The 17,898-nt window shown below is 36.4% G+C and overlaps 1 protein-coding gene across 1 annotated transcript in view; it reads right to left on the bottom strand.

Annotated features, from left to right (window-relative positions):
- Positions 1-17,898, bottom strand: part of ADAMTS20 (ADAM metallopeptidase with thrombospondin type 1 motif 20) — a 177,520-nt gene that overhangs the window by 37,366 nt on the left and 122,256 nt on the right. The window contains exon 29 of the mRNA XM_047867224.1: positions 9,906-10,073. Within this exon, the coding sequence (XP_047723180.1) occupies positions 9,906-10,073 (168 nt within the window). The remainder of the gene's footprint in view (positions 1-9,905; positions 10,074-17,898) is intronic.

Raw genomic sequence — 17,898 nt, forward strand, 5'->3', positions numbered from 1 at the left:
TGAGTTTGTTTCATATATATGAAATATATATATGAAATATATATATGAAATATATATGAAATATATATGAAAAATATATACATATATATATATATATACACACATATATATACATACACACACACACACACACACACACACACACACACACACACATACATACTCTGGGTTATTCCAGAAAGGATTGGAAGTCCTACTGAGGAATATCTGGGGTTGCCCCACTGTTCCCACTTGTGATATTGTTAGGGTAAAAACTCAGGTCTTGCAAGGGCACCTGGGTGGCTCAGTCAGTTAAGCGTCCAACTTGGTTTCAGCTTAGGTCATGATCCCACCGTTTGTGAGTTCCAGCCCTGCATCTGACTCTACGCTGATAGCGTGGAGCCTTCTTGGGATTTCGCTCTCCTTCTCTCTCTCTTCCCATCCTCAAGTCATGCTGTCTCTGTCTCTCTCAAATGAATAAGTAAAACTTAAAAAAAAATAAGGTCCTTCACCAAACTTTATGTTTCTTTAGGAGTCTCAGAGTAACAAATTTCTTTTTCTGCAACAATAAATGTATATACCTGCAGAATATGGATTTACCATGAATGAAAAAATATTTATATCCCACAAAAGCTAAGAACTTGTATATTTGAATTTCTCTTACAGACTGTTGCAGCATTTCATTCTAAATGCACTCGAAAATTTAGTTTTCTTTCTTGTGTGTACAAGTAATAACCACTGACTTGAAAGAGAATTTATATATATGTTTTAACTTATGAAGAACAGTATACATATCTACATAGCTTACATTTACCTTCATTCTATGCGTAACCAGTTGAATTTTGTCCTCATTGAGTGCTTTCACAAAACTCAGCTCCTTTGTATGGAGAAAACAAGAATTTAATGTGTGTTCGGTGCAGGGCACAATATTAAGCAGACTAAAATGTCTAGATGTAGTTTAGCTTATCTGAACCTCTTTTGAAAATGTTTAGCCTATAAAATAAGGCTCCTGCAAACATTTTCCAGGGATAATTTCAGAAATATAAACTACATTTGGAAAACTTCCTGCCTCTAAACCTGAAAAAAAAAAATCCTGGAAAAAAAGAATTCACAAAACACAGCTTAGCAAGTTGTTCTATCAGACAATTATAATTTTCTGAAATTCAATAAGCCACAGTGGTTTATTGGTCCCTTGGTCATAGCAAAAAATTCACTGAAAAATCCACTGTGACCATGGGTAACTACTACTGTGGACCTCTTCCCTAAAAGGAAAAAAAATGGTCTATTGCCTGAAAGAAAACAAGTAACTTTTTGTTTTTCAGTTTTTTTAAGATAAGAATAGAAAAAAGCAATTTGATGCAATTTTAGATTTGAACAGAAAAGAGAATTTATGGCTTACATGAAATATTTCTTAACCCAATATCATCAATAACCCTAACTGAGAGATCCAACAAAAACTTTTCAAATCTGGTCTTAATCTCATGGACACATTCAGCATCACTGACCACTTTCTGTGGAGCCATTCTGGCTTCTGTGATTGAAATCCCCTTGGGCTCCAGGTCCTCTATTCTTTTTAGATTGCTCCTTCTCAGAGTCCTTACCTGACTCTATTTTCTCAGTTCATCCGTAAATATTAGCAGATTCCGGGATTCTGTTTATAACCTCTGAACGCTCTGAGCGTATACACCCTCTGAACGCTCTGAGCAATTTCTTCTATGCACCAATTTTTAAAATCTGTTCTCTCCAGCCTTGATCCTAATTCTGACCTCAACATTTGCATTTCCATGTATTTACAAGAATGTTTTACGTATTTACAAGAACTTTCCTGTGTTTTCTACCTAGATACGTCAAAGGCACCCCAAATTCAACATTTCCAAAGCAGAACCTTTGCCTGGTCAGTCTCCCCCACAGGGGTGGATGCTAAGAAGATATGATTACTCACTCTTTAGTCAAGTGACTTACTAGAATGACCTCTCATGGCACATCTCTAACTCTAAAATATATTAAGCTTACTTAACAGCTTCATAGAACTCCAGATTTATAAGCATGTTACATATTATCTTTTTTTAAAATCCAGATAACTAATGTGAAGTCAATGGGAGACTATAATTACAAGTATAACACAGATATTGAATGCACTAACTCACCAACATAGCATTATTTAATTCAGACAGGAACAATCAGACGAACATCCGATTTATACGTAATATACTGTAACTGCACAGGCTGGCACTTGAAAGACTTGACAGTGGAACTGGAGAAGGTGAACTTTCACCAATCCACAGGTACTGTAGTCATTTCAGCAACTGCTAGAAATGCCAGAACGTGCATTGCAAAAGTAGGTTAACCAAGCTGCTATTTCATAAATTATTTAAAATTCAAATAGTGATGTCTTGTCTCTTGATGCATTATTTATCTTTTTTTTTTTCCAGTAGGCTCCACATCCACTGTGGAGCCCAGTGCAGAGCTTGAACTCATGACCCTGAGATCAAGACCTGAACTGAGATTGAGTAGGATGCTTAACCAACTGAGCCACCCAGGTGCCCCTATAATTTCTTAATAACAGATTTAGGTTTTGACTTTACCATAGTTATTCTTAACTGTGATCTATTTCAGTGAGTCAATAATGTAGCAGCATCTCCCTTTTCTTTTTGAGAAGCCTGGCTAGAGGTTTGTCAATTTTGTTTATTTTTTCAAAAAACCAACTCTTGGTTTCGTTGATCTGCTCTACAGTTTTTTTAGTTTCTATATTGTTTATTTCTGCTCTGATCTTTATTATTTCTCTTCTTCTGCTGGGCTTAGGCTGCCTTTGCTGTTCTGCTTCTAGTTCCTTTAGGTGTGCTGTTAGATTTTGTATTTGGGATTTTTCTTGTTTCTTGAGATAGGCCTGGATTGCAATGTATTTTCCTCTCAGGACTGCCTTTGCTGCGTCCCAAAGGCTTCCCAGGGGAGTTCTACCAGACGTTTAAAGCAGAGATAATACCTATCCTTCTCAAGCTATTCCAAGAAATAGAAAGGGAAGGAAAACTTCCAGACTCATTCTATGAAGCCAGTATTACTTTGATTCCTAAACCAGACAGAGACCCAGTAAAAAAAGAGAACTACAGGCCAATATCCCTGATGAATATGGATGCAAAAATTCTCAATAAGATACTAGCAAATCGAATTCAACGGCATATAAAAAGAATTATTCACCATGATCAAGTGGGATTCATTCCTGGGATGCAGGGCTGGTTCAACATTCGCAAATCAATCAACGTGATACATCACATTAACAAAAAAAGAGAGAAGAACCATATGATCCTGTCAATCGATGCAGAAAAGGCCTTCGACAAAATCCAGCACCCTTTCTTAATAAAAACCCTTGAGAAAGTCGGGATAGAAGGAACATACTTAAAGATCATAAAAGCCATTTATGAAAAGCCCACAGCTAACATCATCCTCAACGGGGAAAAACTGAAAGCTTTTTCCCTGAGATCAGGAACACGACAAGGATGCCCACTCTCACCGCTGCTGTTTAACATAGTGCTGGAAGTTCTAGCATCAGCAATCAGACAACAAAAGGAAATCAAAGGCATCAAAATTGGCAAAGATGAAGTCAAGCTTTCGCTTTTTGCAGATGACATGATATTATACATGGAAAATCCGATAGACTCCACCAAAAGTCTGCTAGAACTGATACAGGAATTCAGCAAAGTTGCAGGCTACAAAATCAATGTACAGAAATCAGTTGCATTCTTATACACTAACAATGAAGCAACAGAAAGACAAATAAAGAAACTGATCCCATTCACAATTGCACCAAGAAGCATAAAATACCTAGGAATAAATCTAACCAAAGATGTAAAGGATCTGTATGCTGAAAACTATAGAAAGCTTCTGAAGGAAATTGAAGAAGATTTAAAGAAATGGAAAGACATTCCCTGCTCATGGATTGGAAAAATAAATATTGTCAAAATGTCAATACTACCCAAAGCTATCTACACATTCAATGCAATCCCAATCAAAATTGCACCAGCATTCTTCTCGAAACTAGAACAAGCAATCCTAAAATTCATATGGAACCACAAAAGGCCCCGAATAGCCAAAGGAATTTTGAAGAAGAAGACCAAAGCAGGAGGCATCACAATCCCAGACTTTAGCCTCTACTACAAAGCTGTCATCATCAAGACAGCATGGTATTGGCACCAAAACAGACACATAGACCAATGGAATAGAATAGAAACCCCAGAACTAGACCCACAAACGTATGGCCAACTCATCTTTGACAAAGCAGGAAAGAACATCCAATGGAAAAAAGACAGCCTCTTTAACAAATGGTGCTGGGAGAACTGGACAGCAACATGCAGAAGGTTGAAACTAGACCACTTTCTCACACCATTCACAAAAATAAACTCAAAATGGATAAAGGACCTAAATGTGAGACAGGAAACCATCAAAACCTTAGAGGAGAAAGCAGGAAAAGACCTCTCTGACCTCAGCCGTAGCAATCTCTTACTCGACACATCCCCAAAGGCAAGGGAATTAAAAGCAAAAGTGAATTACTGGGACCTTATGAAGATAAAAAGCTTCTGCACAGCAAAGGAAACAACCAACAAAACTAAAAGGCAACCAACGGAATGGGAAAAGATATTTGCAAATGACATATCGGACAAAGGGCTAGTATCCAAAATCTATAAAGAGCTCACCAAACTCCACACCCGAAAAACAAATAACCCAGTGAAGAAATGGGCAGAAAACATGAATAGACACTTCTCTATGGAAGACATCCGGATGGCCAACAGACACATGAAAAGATGTTCAGCGTCGCTCCTTGTCAGGGAAATACAAATCAAAACCACACTCAGGTATCACCTCACGCCAGTCAGAGTGGCCAAAATGAACAAATCAGGAGACTATAGATGCTGGAGAGGATGTGGAGAAACGGGAACCCTCTTGCACTGTTGGTGGGAATGCAAATTGGTGCAGCCGCTCTGGAAAGCAGTGTGGAGGTTCCTCAGAAAATTAAAAATAGACCTACCCTATGACCCAGCAATAGCACTGCTAGGAATTTATCCAAGGGATACAGGAGCACTGATGCATAGGGCCACTTGTACCCCAATGTTCATAGCAGCACTCTCAACAATAGCCAAATTATGGAAAGAGCCTAAATGTCCATCAACTGATGAATGGATAAAGAAATTGTGGTTTATATACACAATGGAATATTACATGGCAATGAGAAAAAATGAAATATGGCCTTTTGTAGCAACGTGGATGGAACTGGAGAGTGTGATGCTAAGTGAAATAAGCCATACAGAGAAAGACAGATACCATATGGTCTCACTCTTATGTGGATCCTGAGAAACTTAACAGGAACCCATGGGGGAGGGGAAGGAAAAAAAAAAAAAAAAAGAGGTTAGAAAGGGAGAGAGCCAAAGCATAAGAGACTGTTAAAAACTGAGAACAAACTGAGGGTTGATGGGGGGTGGGAGGGAGGAGAGGGTGGGTGATGGGTATTGAGGAGGGCACCTTTTGGGATGAGCACTGGGTGTTGTATGGAAACCAATTTGTCAATAAATTTCAGAAAAAAAAAAAAATAAAATAAAATAAAATAAAATATACATTCGGAACATCTAAAAAAAAAAAAAAAAAAAAAAAAAATAATGTAGCAGCAGTATTCTCAATAGTAGAACGTTTGGAGTTAGGAAAGATTCTAGGAATGTGTAACTTCCATTTCTCTTCGATTTTGAAATTCCTTTTACAGCAACAGTAAATGAATGACCATCAAACCTACCTATACTTTCATACCCTCAGTCTGGGTATATTCGCCGTATCCTGAAAGCAGTCATTCCATTTTTGGGTGACTCTAAAGTTAACAAATACTTGCCCAGATTGAGCTGAAATGGTCGTCTTTAAACATTTACCGACCATCTGGAATCTGTCCTCCTTTCCAACACAGAACAAATGCATACTCACTTTCATGTGGGAAAGTATAAAGGGGTAAGTCCTAAAACTGTGGCAGCTATTTTATGACCAGTAGGAGCTGACCAATAAAATCACAGAAATGCCAATCCAGCACCTTGACCTTGTAAAGCTGCTGAGTCAAACTTAAAGTCATTGACCTTCTGGTTTTGTTATGTAAACAAGGAATGTCTTTGAGTTGAAGCCACTCATCATTAGGACTTTTCTTACTTGCAGTAGAATACAATGGAACTGACATAGAATGGTTGTAACCATTTGACTGTACTTCTCTGGGGATGTGGGAATTTGTCAAGACTTTTCTTACAGTGTGGGTCCTGGAAAAGGCACTGCTCCAGAAATCTGACCAGGATCTGTGCCAAAGATTTGAACACTATCCATCACTACTGTGGCCTATTATGTTGCTAGTAATTTAGACAACTACATCATATTTAATATGTGATCAACTAAACTGTTTTTCCCCATAAACTGTAAAATCCATTATGTATCTTGTACTTAGACAACATACCTTTTTTTAACAAAAATAAGCTTGCAATGAATTCAGTACACATAGGAATTAGATTTCTATTGAATGTGCACTATGTGACACAGTGACAATCTACAATTGTTGACTGTAGGTGCCCTTGTAAGAGTGGCAATATATTGCTAAGGAAATATAACGATGACCTGGTATACAATGATGATAATGAAATAATTATGACTGCAACTATAGTAGGGAAAGCTCAAATAGACCTGTGTTCACATGCTTCCCCCCCCCCCAACTTCCTTGCCTGCTGCAGATATAAGCAACTTAACTTCTATAGCTGTAGTTGACTCTTCACAGGGTCAGGAAGTGGCTGTCCCTTGTTGCTCCCTTCCTATTCCCAATTTTTTCACTTTTCTTGCAGAGATAAAATTATTTCTGCCTCGAAAACTTTCTTGATACATGCCTTAAACCGGAGAGTTAGTCATCTGAGGCCACTCAAAGAAAGGCCATCTTAAGTATCAAGAAAGAGGAGAAAGGAAGAGAATGAACAGGCAGCATAGAAATGCAAAAACAGGATTGCTGGAACCAACCAGAAGAGATTGAGAAGCATAGTTCACTCAGTCCCAGAGCAAAAACACATCTTCCCTGTCCTGGGGCTCCAGCCTATCTTCACTGGTAGGAATATCGCTTGGCCGGGGAAGAGAGATGAAAAGGTTCTGGGCTCTTGATCAGAGGCTATTGGGACTTAATTAAGATCTACTATCTTTTAGGCTATAAGAGATATATATGTATACATCAGAAATTTTTGAAAATATATGAATATGGATTTATGTATTTGGGAAATATGGAATTAGAGAAATACAAAATCACTTAAAATGTTAGCATTTAGCATATAGTTTCAAAAAAAAAAAAAGTGTTTCCAGGGGCTTTGGGAGAGGGGGCCCCAGTCAATACATGTGTGAGATTTCAGAACTTCTATCACCTTTGGTTCCAGCTCTGATCTTAAAATACTAGAAAGAAAATGATGGGTCTCAGAGAAGGGGAACCAGGCAAGTGGTTGATATCACGTGGCTCTAGATTCAGTGGGTTGAGTAAGATCCTCTTTCCAAGTTGTCCAGCAGATTAGCCATGATCAAGAGGAGGCAAGAATTCTGGACTTTTTTTTTTTTCTGAGCATAAAAGCTACATTTGGATGGTACTGACCTAAGTAGATGCAGCATGAAACAATGAGGTCTCCAGCACCATGCCTTAAAAACTTGACTATACAAGCAAAGTTAGTATTCTCAAATAGGTAAAATTAAGTTTAAAACAAAACAGAACAGAACAAACAAAAGAACTCTTATGAACTCAAAAGAACTCTTCAGAAAGTGGAGGGAGATTTTTTTTTTCCTTCCTAAATGATTCTAGTATTTACTTTGCCTCTAAAGGTATACATCTGGAGTGAGAGGACAAATGGCTCTGCACACCAATGCTTGTTTCTGTTTGGCAGCAGTTGCTAAAATGAATTACTAAATCCTTTCCTTGAAAAATGATATCAAATACCAAATGAAGAGAGTTTTACCTCAAAACTCACTGGAGCACCTTTGTGGTCACAATTTGCTAAATGAGTCTTTCCACTTGAGGTATAATGTAAAATAGTAATAAAATGAAATTATTTTATAGTGAGTGATTATACTAAAGCAATGTTACAATTTATACAGTCGGAACAGAGTAGCAACCGGTGATTAGCTCGTAACTACTTCTGAAATTACACTTCTGTTGAATATATTATTACATGTAGCACAGTGACAGCCTGCAATTGTTAACTTCATGTGGGTACTTTTTATAGAATAAATCAAAAGCCAACGACTTCACAAATGGTCATTTGTTTCTGGCAGAGATTTGGGGACTGTGTGGGTGTATGAAGCTAATTTCTATGACAAGGAAAACCAATTCAAAGAGAAGAAAGCAGACTCTGTACAAAAGCATCTGTGTTTTTTTATAGTCTTTGAATATTCATATCTGTATCTTAGAAACCCCTTAAACACATCCATTTAGTGAGTCTTATATAATTTCATACTTGGTGGTAAGCCAAGGCCAATTTGTTAGCACTGATGATTGATTTGCTGTTGTGGGGCTGGAGGTCAAGGGTCAGAAAGTATCCCTCATGAATACCAACCACAGCAGCTGCACAGCAGAAGAATCCTGGGGATCAACAGGAATGCTGGTGGCCAAGAAGCCAAAGTCTGTCCCACTTCCACACCCATCCCCCAGTGGTTCCTGGCTGGTGTCAGAATTAGAAAGTCTCTGCCACATGCAGCGTTCAGTGCTGCGTTCAGTGACTTTACAGTGTTTCACCCTTTGGGGAAAACCACTTTGCCATTATTCTGGTGCATTATATCTTGGTGCAGATAAAGTAAGGCAAACCCTGATTTTTTTAAATGTTTATTTATATTTGAGAGAGAGAGAGCGTGCGGGGTGGGGGGGGGGAGGGGCAGAGAGAGAAGGAGACAGAATCCAAAGCAGGCTCCAGGCTCTGAGCTGTGGGCATGGAGCTCAATGTGGGGCTTGAACCCACGAACCATGAGATCATGACATGAGCCAAAGTCAGATGCTTAACCAACTGAGCCACCCAGGTGGCCCAGGCAAACCCTGATTTTAAGCAAAACATAACAACTATATAAATTCAGAGTTGGAAAGTCTTTTTTGCAACTAAATCACACTATTCAAGATAAGATATTTAGCCCAATACTAAGGCTCTTAGTGAACAAGTTATCCATTGTCCCTAAGATTCAGTGGCCTGAGACAATGCTGAAAAGTAGGCATGGATTTTGCTGAGTCTTTCCAGGTGTGTTCACTCTAGCCTTCGACCAGCTCAGGCTACCTAGTTCTGACATGTTCCTAACTCTTAAAAGACTCCAATGATGCTCCTGTTTAGAACTTAGCAGTCCCTTCTCCAAAACGTAACCTTAGCTCAAAATCCAAGATTTTGGTGTGGAAACAAGGACGTTGTTATATATATCATCATCTATACTTGACTTAAAAAATTTTTTTTTTAACGTTTATTTATTTTTGAGACAGAGCGAGACAGAGCATGAACGGGGGAGGGTCAGAGAGAGAGGGAGACACAGAATCTGAAACAGGCTCCAGGCTCTGAGCTGTCTGCACAGAGCCCGACGCGGGGCTCGAACTCACGGACTGCGAGATCATGACCTGAGCTGAAGTTGGCCGCTTAACCAGCTGAGCCACCCAGGCGCCCCTATACTTGACTTTTAAACTACCTGGAATAATATGATCACCAATAGTCACAAAAAATCAACGGACTCATTTGTTATTTAGATATAGACTTAGCAAGTGTGTTAACACTGTACATTAATTCAGAGCATAGTATAAAATCATGTTTAACAGAGTAAAACACATTTTAGTGGAGTAAAATTTTCAAGGTTATATCAACATAGGGATTTGAGATTTTCTTTATAAATGCAAGAATACATTTATAATTATAAAATACATCACTTACCTCCTTCCACCCATTGGCTTTCCATGAAGGGCATCTGACAGATCTACAAGCTTTGTGAGTTCGAGGTTTCCGTAGATGACTGCAATATGTTTCTTCTAATTTCCCTTGGAACTGGTCAATGCAAAGCACCTCACGGTACTTTAAACCTTTACCACAAGAAGCTGAGCACTAGAAAATAAACATGAATATACTTGATTCATTTTATTTGACTAATTTATCTTCAAAATATATAAAACGAAGCAATCAAAACATCATTGCTTTCTTGGATATTTCTAACTGGAGAGAATTTAAAATTTGTCCATCTGCCCTGGACCATCAATGGACATTGAAGTACATTGACGGACATGAGCTATCCATTAATTCCATAAGAAGTAGTGTCTACAGTATACCAAGCATTCTTCTGGTACGTAAATGGTTTAGATCCCCTAAGGTTAAAGAGTATCTGAAGCTAACTCTGGTTACCACACATGATCGTTTAAATTTTGTATAGTCATCACTATTCTTTTTTTAACCCTATATGTTTCCCACACTGCAAAGTATGCTTAGGATGTATAAAGAAAATGCAATGATTTCTCAATGCAGGGAACTGTGATTGAGAAAGGAGAAAACTTATTTTTTAAGTGCACTCCAGTTCAGGTTTGTTTTCTGCATCAATCTGGAAAAATATCTCTGTACAATCAACCCTCCAATATATTCAGTAAAAAGATAACTAAAATCTCTGTAAAGATATAAGTGAAACAATGACTTCATTTTTCAGCCAGTTTCCATTTAATGAGGCCAGAGCCGTGTTGTGGAAACAGCTTGGGCTCTTTGAAAGAGCTCTGCTTCTTACTACCAGGGTGACTCTGGGTGCATTTCATAACCTGTCCAAGACTCAGTTTCTTCATTTATAAAATGGGAATAATAACACCAATATTACAGGTTCAATATAAAGATGAGATAAAGAATATGAAAGGTCTAATCCAGTCCTGTTACATACAGTACGTCCTCAATAAATATTAGCTTCCTTTTCTACTGTTTTCCTTTACATGGTTTCAGGATGTTGGCAATTTTCAGCATAATATATGTACCAGAGAAAACTTAAGACACGGATTCCAGACAACTCCTATCATACCTCTGAGACAGCTGTTCACATATGGTTTCGTTTAGAAACATACACTGAGTTCTGAGAATATTAGATAATATATTATATATTTTATCTATAGTTCAAAGACTGTGAGACTATCTAATACAGACTATTAGATGCTTAAAATGTTTTAAATTAAAAAAACAGTTGGGGGATAATTTATCATTTTATATGATCTGCAATACTATATCTCATTTGTGTAGGCAATTGATTTAATTCAGTGCCTTGATTATTAAGACTTATTATCATATCTGAAATGTCACTTACAGGTCACTTAGAACACACTTTATTCTGTGAAAATCCCTAAGGGAACTTCGTAACTTAAAGTGAGTATGCATTCTTTCCTATTGACCTTCTCTCTTGGATCTAGCTCTATGCTCTGTTCTTTCTGACTTGGGTACTTCCCTGTTTCTTGACTTCACTATCTGTTTTTCAAAGAGTATGTTATCTTTTATACCAGAAACATTACATATTATTGAGCATGAAGCATATATCATCAGGAAGTATATATACATGTTCACACATGGAAAAATGTTTTTCTCCTGAGGTACATATTATTATTTCTAAGCTTTAGATCTTTAGAACAGAAGAGCATTCATTACTCTTCCTGTCAGCAAGCATTACTGTGGATAATTAAGATCAACACAATTGTTCTTATGGAAGATGTAAAAATACTTGGTAACTTATTTGTTCTATTATTGAGTTTCTACTATATACCAAGAGTTGAAGACACAGATTCATTAAACACCTTTTGCTTTTGCCCTTTACTCTCAAAATATTTATAATCTAAATGACACATACCACCTATTAAATCAATTATACCAAAGTAGATCTACGGAATATTAAACCCAATAAAAATCAGAAAAAAGCACAAGTCATAAAGACCATTAAAATAATACAATAAAAATTATGGATTTAAGAAATTCTGAAAAGTAACCATTCCTTTTGCGATGTTTGATAAGTACTCAAGCAAGGAGAAGGTGATATTTAAAGTCAGTTTTGAAGAAGTAAGCTTGTCGATGGACAAAGATGGATGGTCATATATTTGTTTAGTAAGTCTTCTCTGGGCATTGCCCATGTGTCTGTTTTGTAAAATTCTGAGTTTTAACAATGCCAAGAAATCCAAGAATCACACAGTAAATATGCAGCTGATTATTGATATTTCTGATAAAAATGACCATTCATTTATTAAACTATGTACCATAAGAGGGGATACTAAAGATTCTACTTTAGAATTCAGTGATGTATTTCCTCTACAAGCAATATCTATGAATGGAATGTAAACTCAGACATTGTAGTGCACTATCAAAGCCAAGATTATTCTTCACAAAACTGAATAGTGTCTCCTACTCTAACTCAAGATCGTCTTTCTCTTCATCATTATTCTAATCTTTAACCAAGACTATTCAACTTTTTTTTTTTTTTTATTTATTTTTGGGACAGAGAGAGACAGAGCATGAACGGGGGAGGGGCAGAGAGAGAGGGAGACACAGAATCGGAAACAGGCTCCAGGCTCTGAGCCATCAGCCCAGAGCCCGACGCGGGGCTCGAACTCACGGACGGCGAGATCGTGACCTGGCTGAAGTCGGACGCTTAACCGACTGCGCCACCCAGGCGCCTAACCAAGACTATTATTAAACATAATTTTAAACATTTTTTGGCTCAAAAACTGACAATGGTTTCCTATTGCCGTCAATAGTAAATCAAAACTTATATTCTTTTTTGCTTTCTTGATCCATTAAATTTCAGTCAACATACCTTTCTGACTTTATACTGTTACTTTTCAACACACACCTTTGCTCTACTTAGGCATAATACAGTAACTTTCTCTTTAATGTGACATATTCACTCAACAAGAGTGCCTAATTCACATTATTTCCTTTTACCTCAATTAATCACTTCCTTTGATGCTTGCTAAATGTGATTTATCCTTAAAGCTCTAAGTCAATCCTATGTCTAAGGTAAATACATGTCAATCTTTCACTTCTCTAAATTCTTCTGAGTCTCACTCTGGTTTTAGCACTTCATCATTTTCTACTTTTGTCACATTCTTTATCTACCCAGACTTCTGGAGGTCAAGGACCTTTTAAAGATTACCCACATCGCCCACAAAAAGGCAGGTAGAGTAAATATCGGCTGATTAATTGATGTTGATCTTTGGTGTAAGCAATTCCTTTTGTTTTTCTGAAACTCTAAGGTAATTTATTAACACATTTTAAATTCCTTGGAATGTATTTATTGGTTTGTAAACACAAAGTTCTCTAGGAAAGACAGACATAAAGCACAAAGAATTGCAAAATAAATTATGCTTGGTTGCACTTTTAAAGTAGAGCTCTTTTTCCTCAAGATTTGAAGGGGAGTAAGTATATTATTTATCAAGTCTGATGAATTCTATATGATGATTTAAGTAGAAGAGATCATGTTATGCAAAGAATCATGTTTTAGCTGGAATGAGGTTTTCATAAAGTGAATAACTAGTGAAATGCTACCCTCTCTCTTGCAAACCACAATACATTCTGAGTTGCAAAGATACCACAAATTGGCCTACTTGATAGGAATACTCAAACATGACAATTCTTTTCTTTGGTACTCAGCAAATTTTTTTGTTTGTTTTTCTCTTTTATATTCCTGATACCATCCTACTCCCTTGAGATTTTACTAACACTGTGTATTTTCCTGCATTCTCATCAAAAGAATTCTTAAAAATCATCCCTATTGTTCTTAGTTAACATAGTGTTAAGTTCTGAGATATTTTCATAAATACGGTGGGATAGTAGAAATAGAATACAATCTACTTCAGAAGTGCTGACATTAAATACAAGTAACCTGAACTGCCTATTCCCATAAACTAGGTGAAGACAAATGTCTACTTAAGGCAAAAAGAAAATTTGAAACAAATATAGGATTTTCAAGCTCTAAAAATGAAATACAATCTCCAGAGTTGTGCAGGTTGGATAGCACTTTCAATTCCAAGGTGGAAAGTTGGAATTAATCATTTTAATATGACTCACTTTGTAACAAGTCTATTCTTGTTTTTAAAGTTGTACATAATTCCATGGGGCGCCTGGGTGGCGCAGTCGGTTAAGCGTCCGACTTCAGCCAGGTCACGATCTCGCAGTCCGTGAGTTCGAGCCCCGCGTCAGGCTCTGGGCTGATGGCTCGGAGCCTGGAGCCTGTTTCCGACTCTGTGTCTCCCTCTCTCTCTGACCCTCCCCCGTTCATGCTCTGTCTCTCTCTGTCCCAAAAATAAATAAACGTTGAAAAAAAAATTAAAAAAAAAAAAAAAAATAAAGTTGTACATAATTCCAGAATAAGATTATTTTTAATATTTGAGGTGTGGGTTATTATTTTGTTTGTAAAGATATCATAAAGGAGGGAATTGACAGTTTGTGACAGATGTTGATTCTAGACACTTAAATTGCTAAACAAAATAAGGAAATGAAGTTTACTTAACTCCAGTTCTCGGAAATGGAAAACATCACCATCAGGTACATGAAATGGTGCTCAACATAACTAATAATCAGGGGAATACAAATTAAAAGTATCACATCACTCTTATTGGGATGACCATAACCAAAAAAATGAATAATTAATTCTGGTGATGACGTGGAGAAAGGAAACACTTGTGCACTGCTGGTGAGATTGTAAACTGGTACAGCCACTATGGAAAAATAGTATAGAGAATCCTCAAAAAATTAGAAATAGAACTACCATAAGATCCATTTCTTTTGAGAATTTATCCAAAGGAAATGAAAATACTAACTTCAATGAACTACATTCATAGCATTATTTACAAAAGCCAAGACATGGAAACAACCCAGGTCCATCAATGGATAAATGGATAAAGAAGTTATGGCAGGGGCACCTGGGTGGTTCAGTCAATTAAGCAATTTTGGCTCAGGTCATAATCTCATGGTTAGTGGAATCGAGTACCACATTGGGCTCTGCACTGATAATGTGGAGCCTGTTTGGGATTCTCTCTCTCTGAGCCTCTCTGACTCACATGCTCTTTCTCAAAATAAATGAATAAACTTAAATTAAAAAAAAGAAGCTGTGGTACACATATATACAATGGAATATTATTCTGCCATAGAAAGTGAGAAAATCCTGTTATTTGCAACAACATAGGTGGACCTTGGGGGCATTATAAGTGAAATAACTCAGAGAAAGATACTGTATGATCTTACTTATATGTGGAGTCTTAAAAAAACAAAAACCAAAACACTCAGAGATAAGATTTTTGGTTACCAGAGGTGGGGGACGATGAGAGGGAGGAATTGGAGCAAAGTGATCAAAGGTAGAGACTTCATAAGTACTAGAGATGTAACATACATCCTGATGACTATAGTTAACAGTGTGATAATATATACAGGAAACTGTTGAGAATAAATTCTAAAAGACCACAAGGAATTATTTTTGCTTTTGTTACTGTGTCTATATGAGATGATGAATACTAACTAAACTCACAGCAGTGAACATTTCACAAGAGAAGTCAAATCATCATGCTGTACACCTTAAACTTCTGTATTGGTGCATGTCAATTATACCTCAATAAAACTGGAAAAATTGGATGAAGTGAATTTTTGCTTTATTTCTAGCTAGCACATCATCTGTCTCCTGACAGCAAGGTCCGTAGTTATCTGCCGAAAATGTGAACGCTCATAGCCATATGTCTGGGCGTCATATCTATCCACTTACTCATTGTATGGCAGGCATTAGCCCATTTCCTCAGACAACCCAGGAAAACCTACAACCAGGTAACAAAAGCATTCACACAATCATTTTGTTTTAGAAGAGCCAAACTCCCAGGAAAGCAATCGTTGCACATTACAGATCTAAATCTGAATGCACTTTATTACAAACCAGAAATCACTTCCATTACATGTGACTGAAGAAGCATCAAACTACTATGTATAAAATGGTGGGATTTAAACACAATGATAGCAAAAAATATAATCAGGTATTAGAGTGTCTCTTGAAATAATTTGAGAGAATTTAGTTGTGTGTTCCTTAGCCTTAAAGTGCCAGTTCTAAAAATATCAACTAATTTCTCAATATAGGAACATGTATTATTTATCTTTGATCTTTTGCAAAACTGAACTGTGTTATGCTTCTGTAGCAAAGATAAAAAATTTTAATGGGAAATTTTGACCATAACTATTTGGCAGGAGACTTTTTAAATTTTTTGGTAATTATATGATAAATGTCCTTACAACACTATCACAAAACAAGATTGATCTATGAAATGACATAATAGGGAAATGAGTTTCAGGTCAAGACAGACCATAAATTAGATATTTTGCGGAATAAAACACTTGTGTGTAAGTGTACATGCATGTATGTTTTATCTATTCTTTTTGATTTTTAAGAAGCCTGTAGCATTCTTTAAGTAAAATGAGAAGGCTGCATCTGAACCCAGGAACAGCACGGTTTTTGAAATCTTCAGGAAGCCAGTAACATCTACATATCTAAGGGTAAAGCCCAATTTCAGTAAAATTTCAGATGAGTTTTATGCAACCACTCTGTAATTAGGGGCATGCCCTACACTGGTAGGACACTATTTTAAATAGAACTCCTCATTACAGAAGTAACACATTAACGTAGTTAGAATAAATAGCCAGACTATAGAATAGGCTTAAACAAACAAAAAAAGACAAAATATGCATAGTAAGAGTGGGGTGTTAGCTCTGTAAAATAGTACTGCTACTGTTCCTTTAATTCAATGCATATGTGCACTAAAGAGTAAGATACTAAATCTATCAACAGTGACCCTATTCACAGTATTTCCTGAAAGATTATACGTAGAGTTTCAAAATTAAATGGAGTTTGAAAATTCTTTTTAACCTGTTACAGACATTCTTTGATTATACAGCTTTAATAAGCCAAGACAGCATTTGGTCTTAAAAATAATCACTACTGAATATGAAATATTTCATATTCTATTGCATTGCTTCTGATTAATATAAAGTTTGCAACTCCAGACATTTAAATTTTTTTTAAGTCAGATTCATTTGCAAAAATGTTTTGAGTCCCAACTTAAGGGACAAAGAAATACATTATTAACAAACATATCCAGCAAACTTACATTGCATTCATGTCATTGTAGTAATTATAACACTTTTTTAAATGTTTATTCATTTCAAGAGACATCAAGAGAGAGAGCTACAGAATCCAAAGCAGGCTCCAGGCTCTGAGCTGTCAGCACAGAGCCTGACTGGGGGCTCGAACTCACTGACTGTGAGATCATGACCTGAGCTGAAGTCAGTGGTTTAACCAACTAAACCACACAGGCACCCCGATAATTATAATTTTAATTTCTATTTCATGTTCTAAATTGTTATTTTAAATATACATATTGTTTATATTTATGTACAAACACAATGAATTTATAGTTCTAAGCTAATATCTCAATTATATTTCAATATAATTAATATTGTCTAAATTATGACTTTGGACAAGTTTTGTGATTATTTTCACCTTCAAATATAAAACCTGAAACAAAGTTGCAATCAATAACTAATGCAAATACTTTACAGAAATTTTCACTTATACAATATTATTTTATACGTATAAAATATCAGAAAATCAGAAGGAAAAATCACCCCAGTGACAGATAACTATAGTACCCAATCATCTGATTAGTTTTCTTCAATAATAAGATTTGATGAACAATCATTACAAACATGCCAACATTAGTTATTGAACTCAGGTTTATTTTGCTGTAAGAGTAAATGTAAATTTTTAAATTTTTATTTAAATCCAAACGAGTTAACATATAGTGTAATAATGGTTTCAGGAGAATTTAGTGATTCCATCACTTACATATAACACCCAGTGCTCATCCCAACAAGTGCCCTCCTTAGTACC

Source organism: Prionailurus viverrinus, chromosome B4, assembly GCF_022837055.1.
Source record: "Prionailurus viverrinus isolate Anna chromosome B4, UM_Priviv_1.0, whole genome shotgun sequence".
In the NCBI taxonomy this organism is placed as follows: Eukaryota; Metazoa; Chordata; class Mammalia; order Carnivora; family Felidae; genus Prionailurus; species Prionailurus viverrinus.